Here is an 11298-nt window from a genome sequence, read left to right on the forward strand (position 1 = left end):
GCTATGGTTTCTGTGCGTGTAAATTGTCTGTAAAGGCTAACAACCAAAAGTTAAGGAAGGAAAATATATCACTTTGTAACACTCTTCTATTGGCTAGCGCTCCAACACATTGTACGTGATAGGTTAAGGGGCGGGACATCTCTAAGCGGTTGACCAATCACAACAGAGCCGGTCAGCTAACCAATCAGAGCAGACTGGGCTCTGGTTTCAGACAGAGGGTGAAAATAGGTGCTGCAGCACAGGCAGGATGAGAAAAATAAAGAGCTTTTTGAACATTAAAGCATGGAGACATGTAGAGACACTACATACTGATATACACCTGAACATCAGCAGGAGAGGACTCTTTAAAGTAGAGACACTACATACTGATATACACCTGAACATCAGCAGGAGAGGACTCTTTAAAGTAGAGACACTACATACTGATATACACCTGAACATCAGCAGGAGAGGACTCTTTAAAGTAGAGACACTACATACTGATATACACCTGAACATCAGCAGGAGAGGACTCTTTAAAGTAGAGACACTACATACTGATATACACCTGGACATCAGCAGGAGAGGACTCTTTAAAGTAGAGACACTACATACTGATATACACCTGAACATCAGCAGGAGAGGACTCTTTAAAGTAGAGAAACTACATACTGATATACACCTGAACATCAGCAGGAGAGGACTCTTTAAAGTAGAGACACTACATACTTATATACACCTGAACATCAGCAGGAGAGGACTCTTTAAAGTAGAGACACTACATACTTATATACACCTGAACATCAGCAGGAGAGGACTCTTTAAAGTAGAGACACTACATACTTATATACACCTGAACATCAGCAGGAGAGGACTCTTTAAAGTAGAGACACTACATACTTATATACACCTGAACATCAGCAGGAGAGGACTCTTTAAAGTAGAGACTCTACATACTTATATACACCTGAACATCAGCAGGAGAGGACTCTTTAAAGTAGAGACAATACATACTGATATACACCTGAACATAAGCAGGAGAGGACTCTTTAAAGTAGAGACACTACATACTGATATGAACCTGAACATCAGCAGGAGAGGACTCTTTAAAGTAGAGACACTACATACTGACATACACCTGGACATCAGCAGGAGAGGACTCTTTAAAGTAGAGACACTACATACTGATATACACCTGAACATGAGCAGGAGAGGACTCTTTAAAGTAGAGACACTACATACTGATATACACCTGAACATCAGCAGGAGAGGACTCTTTAAAGTAGAGACTCTACATACTGATATAGACCTGAACATCAGCAGGAGAGGACTCTTTAAAGTAGAGACACTACATACTGATATACACCTGAACATCAGCAGGAGAGGACTCTTTAAAGTAGAGACACTACATACTGATATACACCTGAACATCAGCAGGAGAGGACTCTTTAAAGTAGAGAAACTACATACTGACATACACCTGAACATCAGCAGGAGAGGACTCTTTAAAGTAGAGACGCTACATACTGATATACACCTGGACATCAGCTGGAGAGGACTCTTTAAAGTAGAGACACTACATACTGATATACACCTGAACATGAGCAGGAGAGGACTCTTTAAAGTAGAGACGCTACATACTGATATATGAAATCTGGAAATGAGCAGAACATGTCCTCTTTAAATAACTTACAATTGAACAAGTGACTCAATGCAATCATCCTCATTAGATGAAAGGCCCTGTTGCCATGGTGCTGTGCGATCACTCTAAAGAGAAAGACCAAAATCTGCCAGGACTGATTTCCAACACACACAAAAAAAGGCAGCCGAGGAGCGGGGGAAACAGCTCGAGGCTACACGAGTGTGATGATGAGTGTATAAATACTTAGTCTGCATACTTTTCATCTGATTGTGTTTTCGCCCGGCCGACTACACTGACACATCAAGAAAATAATCTTGTACAAATACTTGAATTTTCTCTTCCTCATTATTCACATTTTCAATTAGAAACCATGAAGCGATGGATGAATGTGAAAATGTACAGTAACGTGAGCAAAAAGAGAAAACATATACTCCTGATCTTATGTGATCACTCACTTTTAAAGTGTACTTATTTCTATATACTTAGTTTTGATCTGTTATCTACATGTGACTGCCTTTTTACTTAATATGTGTCTGTCAGTAGGATTACAGAAATACTACTTGCATGAAGTATGAGAAATATCAAGACAATTAGTTCCCGAGGATGCCCCTTCAAGTAGAGACAACAACATCTGGCACAGATATATACAAAGTGTTGTAAAATGGTCGAAGCAATCAAATACAACGCATTTGCTTTGTAGCAGTCGGCTGTTTCCACATGAAGACTTAAAGCCTCAAGACTTGGCGAAGAAGAAGAAGAAGAAACTCAACCCCCATGCTTAAACCGACAAAAATATGTCAAAATATGTCCCAAGGGTCTACACTTTAAATTCCCTCTCACAAAGACAGAGCTACACACACACACACACACACACACACACACACACACACACACACACACACACACACACACACACACACACACACACACACACACACACACACACACACACACACACACACACCACACACACACACACACACACACACACACACACACACACACACACACACATACACACACCACACACACACACACACACACACACACACACACACACACACACACACACACACACACACACCACACACACACACACACACCACACACACACACACACACACACACACACACACACACACACACACACACACACCTCTCTCTCTCTCCACCACTGACCCTACACACCCCCCTGCAGTTGACTCTAGCAGCAGTAACACCCCCTTGAGTACACAGAAATATATCAATGGGACTTCACATGAGAGTCCATGTGCGCCAAGTTTAATCTTAAAGCCGTCCAGAAAACCACTTAAAGCCTCCCTGTGTGTATTTAAAAAGGTGCTCGGTGATGAATGTTCAACAGAACAAACTAGATGTGAGAAAGCTGGAGAGCAGAGGAGGAGAGGGGATGAAGGACAGATGGAGGTGTGAGGAGAGACGACAATATACTTACATAGTTATCACAGCAATAAACCGTATATCCTTTTGTCTTAATTTACATTATTTAATTTCATATTCTGTTCTTGCACACATCCCATATTCTATTGACATGTATACAGACTTTTTGCACTACTTTTAAATTTGTATTTTATTATATATGTTGCATTGTTGGAGGAGCTCAGGTCAGAAGAAGCCATTTCTACACTGTGGCTTTGTGCATACATTAAGACGATAAAGCCTTAGACAGTGGGAGATAAATAGTGAGCGAGATGTTGATGGCCGAAGAGAGGAAGAGCAGAAAGTATCCCATCCATTCCTGATAGCATCACCTCCTGCTTCCTCCTCTCTCCTCTCTAGAAAGAAGCAAGCATTGTTCTCCAGCTTCCCTCCCATGTTTCAAATCTCCATTTTGATTGGTTCTGCATGATGAAGCACACAGGCTTCGGGGGCAAGGTAGCAGAATCAGGATTTGATTACAATTAAAATAAATGACAGTGTTACAATACATTTTGAAATAAAGACTGATGTTTTAAAGGTGGACGTACTGAATGAATTCTCTTTATGGTTTATATTTAGGCTACTTTCCTTCTTCCTTATTTAAAATACATCTTTTTAATATAGTAGACACCTAATTCATCAACGTATCAAGCTTAAACTTACTAATGACATATTGGTTTCTTCCACATGTGGAAAACTTTTCTTAAAGGTCCCATGTCATGGCCATTTCTACTGATCATCATTCCATTGCTGAGGTCGACTAGAATAGATTTATATTGTGCAATTCTCATCCAGCATCTCTGTATAGTCTGTGTATTCACTCTCTGTCCTAAACGGCTTGTTGGAGCTCCTACCCCCCCCCCCCCCCTCCCTATGTGCCCAGTGGCAGTTTCATGTGACTATCTGCCTCACCCTCTCAGACTTTCAGTTGTGCACGCTACTAAAGAGACGCGCTACCATGGAAACCAAACAATGGTGTAGCTGTATTAAAGTCAGAGTGGAAACAGTCGTGAGTAAATCTGAGTTTGTCAGAAATATGACCCCGGGAGGAAACCGGGAGAGGGCAGTGAAATCGGGAGGGTTGGCAAGTATGGCTCACACACCGACTCACAGCCTCGCCGCGTCCCGCCGTCTCAGGGAGGAGAAATCGGCGGAGCTGCAGCTGCAAAAAGATTGAGTGTGTGTGTGTGTGTGTGTGTGTGTGTGTGTGTGTGTGTGTGTGTGTGTGTGTGTGTGTGTGTGTGTGTGTGTGTGTGTGTGTGTGTGTGTGTGTGTGTGTGTGTGTGTGTGTGAGGAAGTCCGTGGATTGGTCAATTTGGATCAATCCCGGGTCTTAACGTAACGGCTCCGCGGATTGGTCCATTTTGACCAATTGGTCCATTGGGTCGTCGTTACCTCACTTGGTTCCCGGAAGAAAAAAATTGAAAAAGAAAATCTCTAACGAGGCGTTCTGGGGCAGCATAGACGGTCTTTTCTGAGTTGTACTCGCTACAGGGTGTACTTTGAGGGTTTGTGACTCTGCACACCGTTTACATGCAGAAAAACCTTCAGAACACAAGGGGACGGGTAATAACCGGAAAAGCATGACATGGGACCGTTAAGTAACCCTCCCCACCCGCGTAGCCTATACACTCCATATTGTGTTGCTCCTCATCCTTTGTTGAATTCCTCTCCTATCGTCCGGTGGTTTCCGTCCACTTGTGGAGATTGGTAATCCATCACCGCCAACATTATAGGACCTTTTGTCAGAATTACATTACCACAGGAGGCAGGGCCTGCTTTGAATACTCATGCTGCATGCAAGGACACTCAGAGGTCTAAGGCAAACAGAACAACACTTTATTTTTGTATCTTGAAACCTGCTAGTTTGAGTTCTTTGTAGCTTTGTTGATTGTAATAGCAATGTACTCCCCAAAGTATGTGTTGAGTGTTGCTAAAATTAGAGCCTAAGATAACAAGCAAAGCTGTCGGATGTGAGAAAAACATACATCTAAGCTGTCCATGAAAACATCTCTGAACGTGTTTCTTGTCGAATGAGCCATTATTACAGACATTACAGGTGTCCTTTCTGTTAAGATAAGATAAAGCTTTATTGTCTCCCTTAGGAGAAATTTGTCTTGGGCATCGAGATAATACACATAAAACATTCAGGTCAATCAGTCATAGATACAGAACAGAGATCACATATCACATGGCAAAGAAACAAACAAGAAACATACAGGTACAGCACATATCCCTATTGCACATATCCATATTGCACATATCCCTATTGCACCTATCCCTATTGCACATATCCCTATTGCACATATCCATATTGTGTCCATACCTATTTACACATAATGCACTTCCGCTATTTAACCTTCTCGATTGCACACTGTAAACATTGCACCTCCCAACAACTCCTAACACAGCGTAACTGTTCAGCAGCTTGATTGACAGCGGAACAAAGGAAAACGTATAACTGTTCAATCTATAGTTTGGTAATCTATACCTTCAGCAACTCAAACTCTCTACACAGGATGTGTTTGGGGTCGCATGTGATTTTACGGCCTTGCTTTCTCACCATCTCCTCAAATATCTCCTGCAGAGAGGATGGTGGAAGCACGCCAATTATTTATCCAGTTGGTTTTACCTTCAAATAAAAGCTGCATGAGCTCCATACGTAATCTGCAAAAACTGCTTACAACCTGTCAGATAATCCTGCCACTAAAGGCCCGGACGCACCAAGCTGACACCAAAGAACTGACACCAAAGAACTGACGGACCCGACTGTTGTGTCGCCTCGCGTCTCTGCGTCTTGGCCATGTGTCGCACTGGAACACACCGCAAAGACTTCAGCCGACGGCCAAGAAGCACGTACGCACTGCGCATGCGTGAGTGGCAATAACTCTCCTTACCAGCAGGCGGCGGTAGTGTGTATTCGTCATTCAAAAGAGGCAACAACCGGAAGACAGACTGCGTGATACACCGAGAGAAGAAGAACAGACTGCGTGATATAAACAAACAGCAAAAAGCGCGTGCGTTCCATTTTCACTCGACAGCGAGAAGCTCACGGGGCTTTCCCGAACCTGAGTCGAGAGCTGGAGGTAAAGGAAATCTCAGATTTGCTTTCTTAATAGTTTTTTTGGGTCCCTCACTTCCGTTTCGCTTCTCATGCACTGATTCTCTAAGCTGAACAGCCAATCAGAGTGATTTATTTAGCCGACAGCCTTTGGCCGACTGCCTACCGATTCAACATGTGGAATCGGTGGGTTTTCGGCCGAAAAGGTGTCGGACACAACGGTGCGGGACACACCAATCTGAGTAGGGCGTGTCGACGCCCATCAACGGCCAAAATCGGCTTGGTGTGTCCGGGCCTTAATGCTTGACTGGGACTACTTAAAAATCAGAATAACATATTACTGAACTCCAAGATATTAGCTTCAATACAAAATCCCTTCAATTCGAGAAAATCCAATAAATAAAGAGCTTTTTGAACATTTTGTTCAGCGTATGTCTTCGCACAGACATGCTACATAAAGGAGCATAAAGGTTATCAATTACTTGGTCAGCATGTTTCCTTATTACACAATGTGACTTTGGCCTTGCAAATGTAATTTCCTCACAATACAGCTTGTGAATGCAATCCTTTTTGGCAGCGTCCTGTAAGGTGAGTTGGCCGCCAACAAAGCTCTTTTTACCCTTAAAATTATTGGCTGCCCGGAAGGCGGGAAATCATCCTAAAATCTACCTCATGCTTCGGAAAGTAGTCGGCAGTAATTAACGAAGAATAGACAAGATTTGTAGTTAATGGGATAAATTATGTGAAACCACAAATTCAGATTTTAATTGTTTTACAGAATTCTGATCAATTATAATGAATCTGCTTATTCCTACCAACATTTTGGATTTGTTTGTCGTGAATATGGGTGTTGTTACTTTCACTCTTTCTTGTGTGGGTTAAAGGAGGACATATTATTCAAATGTTCAGGTGTGTATCAGTATGTAGTGTCTCTACTTTAAAGAGTCCTCTCCTGCTAAGGTTCAGGTGTATCAGTATGTAGTGTCTCTACTTTAAAGAGTCCTCTCCTGCTGATGTTCAGGTGCATATCAGAATGTAGTGTCTCTACTTTAAAGAGTCCTCTCCTGCTGATGTTCAGGTGTATATCAGTATGTAGTGTCTCTACTTTAAAGAGTCCTCTCCTGCTGATGTTCAGGTGTATATCAGTATGTAGTGTCTCTACTTTAAAGAGTCCTCTCCTGCTGATGTTCAGGTGTATATCAGTATGTAGTGTCTCTACTTTAAAGAGTCCTCTCCTGCTGATGTTCAGGTGTATATCAGTATGTAGTGTCTCTACTTTAAAGAGTCCTCTCCTGCTGATGTTCAGGTGTATATCAGTATGTAGTGTCTCTACTTTAAAGAGTCCTCTCCTGCTGATGTTCAGGTGTATATCAGTATGTAGTGTCTCTACTTTAAAGAGTCCTCTCCTGCTGATGTTCAGGTTCATATCAGTATGTAGTGTCTCTACTTTAAAGAGTCCTCTCCTGCTGATGTTCAGGTGTATATCAGTATGTAGTGTCTCTACATGTCTCCATGCTTTAATGTTCAAGAAGCTCTTTATTTTTCTCATACTGCCTGTGCTGCAGCACCTCTTTTCACCCTCTGTCTGAAACCAGAGCTCAGTCTGCTCTGATTGGTTAGCTAGCCGGCTCTGTTGTGATTGGTCAACCTGCTTAGAGATGTCCTGCCCCTTAGCCTATCACATACAACGTGTTGGAGCGCTAGCCAATAGAATCGCAAGTATCATTTAGTGATATCACATGTTCAAGAAGTAAACAAGTAAGGGATAATGTGCTGCGACGCGGTCATTATGGGGAAAAGAACAACGACAGGCTGATCAGGAGCCCGACGCGAAGCGGAGGGATCTAGATCGGCATGAAGGTGTTCTTTTCCCCATAATGACCAAGTCGCTGCACATTATCCCGCTTATTACATGGCCACATTCTCAACAAAGTAACGTTATGACTCCCAATATTAATTGAAATGCTTTTATGGATTTAGAAAATGATTTTATTGATTTAAAAAATAGTTGTATTGATTTAAATTGACATGCATCCGCGAAGAAAAATAGTCCGTTGTTACGGTTTGAACTAACGTAGCAACGGCAGGAACTGCTTCGATAGCGTTTTTGAGGAGCTTTCTGATTACAGATTTGAAAACATCGCTGCTTGCTTTAAAAGTAGCACAATTCATGATGTCAAACCTTGGAAAGTATCTCGATATCCCTGCCCTGATGCCAAAGTAACTGCACACTGTATGTTTTGCTGTTTGATGTATATGTCTGGACCGCTGCATAAAAAGGAGGGTTTCTGCCCGTTACTTCTCCGCTGTTTTCTTGTCCCTCTTGTCTTTTTCAGCCACTAACCATTACTCCAAATTACTGGGCTCTCCAAATATATTAAAATGAATGTTAAAATCCTCCATGTTGCTATCACACGACAGCGGAAAACTAAAGACAATCAGACAGTTTGCTTGCTTTTCAAACTGTTACATTTGAAAAACAGTGAGAGCGTCTCTTGTCAGTTTGAAAAGCCAACGGTAGGACCTGCTTGCGTTTTTGAGGAGCTTTTTGATTACAGATTTGAAAACATCGCTCCTTGCTTTAAAAGTAGCACAATTCATGATGTCAAACCTTGGAAAGTATCTAGATATCCCTGCCCTAATGACAAAGTAACTGGCAAGTGAATATGTGTCGCCGTTTGATGTCTATGTCTGGACCGCTGCGTAAAAAGGAGGGTTTCTGCCCCGTTACTTCTCCGCAGTTTTTCATGTCCCAGTTCGAAAAGCAAACTGCATGCAGTTTGCTTTTCGGCCCAACTGTATACAGTTCAATCGACCGGACTTCTTTCTGAAGATGTGAGCGTCCTTAACAACGGTCAATAAGTCCTTGACAGCGGTCTGTCTGTTCGGTATTAACAACGTGTCACGTGTTCTGAATTGACCAATCAGAATCGAGTATTCAACTAAGCCATGTAATAAAGGAGTCCAATGGAGGCGTTTGGAGACCATTTGGAGACCACAAAAACGTATATAACACATAACAGGCAAGGAACCCCCCCCCCCCAAAAAAAACTGAATAGGGCCTCTTTAATAGTAACAACTAACAGCAGGATAAGACCTTTGTCAGCTCCTTCCTCTCAGTCTGTCATCCTCCCTCCTCATTGTAAACTGCCAAATAAAAGGTGAGAAGCCATTAAGAAAGCAGCCCGTTATACGCCTGAATTTCATGACGGCAATCATGTAGCAGCGGGTGTCATGCTCTCAGATGGCTCATGAATCTAGATGGTGCAGAGCTAAATGATGTGAGGCTTCGCTGTGTTGGAGCAGACAATGACGGTGCAATAATAGTCCTGATTCTCTCAGACGCAGAGAGGATTACCGGCTGCTGACGACGAACACTTTGTTTAAGTAGCTTTGTCTTTCTCCTGCTCTGTTCTTGCAGAGTGTATTTAATTAAAATTGGTAAAAAAAACCTGTCTTGTTGTGACCGTTTTGATTTCTGGAAGACAGCTTTATCGCCTCAAGCCTGCGACATTTCCCGACTTACTGTTGGACGATAGCAACTATTAATGCCAGTGGCGAACCGTGTCTAACACAACTGGACCTTCTGTAGACATTCAGATCCTCGGTCTCTCTCCAGTGAACTAGCGGGCCTTCTAGAACACCCTGGAACCGAGGGGAACTCTGAAAGAACACGCCCATTGGCCTCAAATCAATATATGATTGGTTGATCAAACTGTCAGTCCAAACGTACGTTCTCATTCAGTGCAACGGCCAGGGCATTCGATCAAGGATGTCGAATACCTTGTTGAAGGAGATTCTACCCAGAGACCCAGAACGAGATCTGATTGGTTGCTTTCTTTTCTAACACAAAACCACTGACATGCGAAGTGCATGGACCGAGAAGGACAAACAAATCAACGTAACACTGTGATATTACAGATCAACAACACAGATACCATTCTCATTTATTCATTTTATATATATAATTAAATCGATTTTTTTTGTGTTCCATTCTCTGAATACCTTGAAGGCCCTGACGGTTCGCCACTGATTAATGCTAATGCTATTTTCTGGAGTTTTCACAGGGTGTCAAGAGGACATCAGGGCACAACAAGGAACAACCCTTTGTTATTAAAAGGAAAGAAAAACGATGGAAGTGTTCACAGGACGTGACACATGCCAGCTGGGGTCAGAGCCTCAGCGTCTGACAGCTGGAGAGGAGCAGAGTGCAAACAGGAAGAGATGAAGGTCAGGACAGTTAGATGCAAACCTCCTACCTGTGTGGGGTTGTAGAGTTCCTGCAGGGCGTTGCGGGATCCTTTCCCACAGCAGCCCTCCACCATGAAGGGGTCCCTCCGCATGACTGCGAAACACAGAGGAAAAACACCACTGAGAACATTCAAAAATAACCGGTGCAATCGAGTGAGTAACAAAGAAGTCTTGCACTAGGTCTTCTTCAATTGGATATATATATAATCACCACATTATAAACACAAGGGAAGAAGGGATGATAACAGGATGATAGTACATTGAATTTTCCTTGATTCTCTTGTACCGCTTGCTTTAAAAACTAATGTTTTGTTACCAATTTATCCCATTGGCTAACTGCAATGCCATGCAACACTTAAAAAAAATGCTTTTCCCTATAGACTGAACATTAGGCCTCTCTAAAACTTGAATTTGAAATCTTAAACTGAGGGTAAAAGTCATAATTTCTCTTGGTAGTAGGGCTGCTCGATTATGGCAAAAATCATAATCTCGATTATTTGGGTCAATAATTGATACCACGATTATTAAAAAACGATTATCCATTGACTTTGAAAACATCGATTTATTGAAACAAAAATGTGAACAGTATGTTTTTAACAGTTGAGTACCGTGAACTTTAAGTATAATTCAACTGAAAAACCAATAAAAAAATTATTTAGAAAAAAAAGAAGGAAAAAAAAGAAAAGAAAAAAAATCGTTTTATTTCGATTATGTTGTTTTCATAATTGTTGCAAGCCAAAACCGTAATTGCGATTAAAAAACGATGAATTGAGCAGCCCTACTTTGTATGATTCGTTTTCAAACCATGAAAGCTCAATATTTGCATTTGCCATTACAGTCTAACTTCAAAAAAGCAACATGGGTGAAGAGTTGTGATTTTCAGACGTGGCGTTGAAGATGGCTGTCACTTGACTTTCCTCTCAATACA

At 42.0% G+C, this 11298-nt stretch overlaps 1 protein-coding gene across 1 annotated transcript in view; it reads right to left on the reverse strand.

Annotated features, from left to right (window-relative positions):
• The window catches only part of chst11 (carbohydrate (chondroitin 4) sulfotransferase 11), a 38344-nt gene extending 27882 nt beyond the window's left edge, over positions 1-10462 (reverse strand). The window contains exon 1 of the mRNA XM_034079016.2: positions 10379-10462. Within this exon, the coding sequence (XP_033934907.1) occupies positions 10379-10462 (84 nt within the window). The remainder of the gene's footprint in view (positions 1-10378) is intronic.
• Between the last annotated feature and the right edge of the window lie 836 nt (positions 10463-11298).

This window comes from Pseudochaenichthys georgianus, unplaced genomic scaffold, assembly GCF_902827115.2.
Source record: "Pseudochaenichthys georgianus unplaced genomic scaffold, fPseGeo1.2 scaffold_532_arrow_ctg1, whole genome shotgun sequence".
Classification (NCBI taxonomy): Eukaryota; Metazoa; Chordata; class Actinopteri; order Perciformes; family Channichthyidae; genus Pseudochaenichthys; species Pseudochaenichthys georgianus.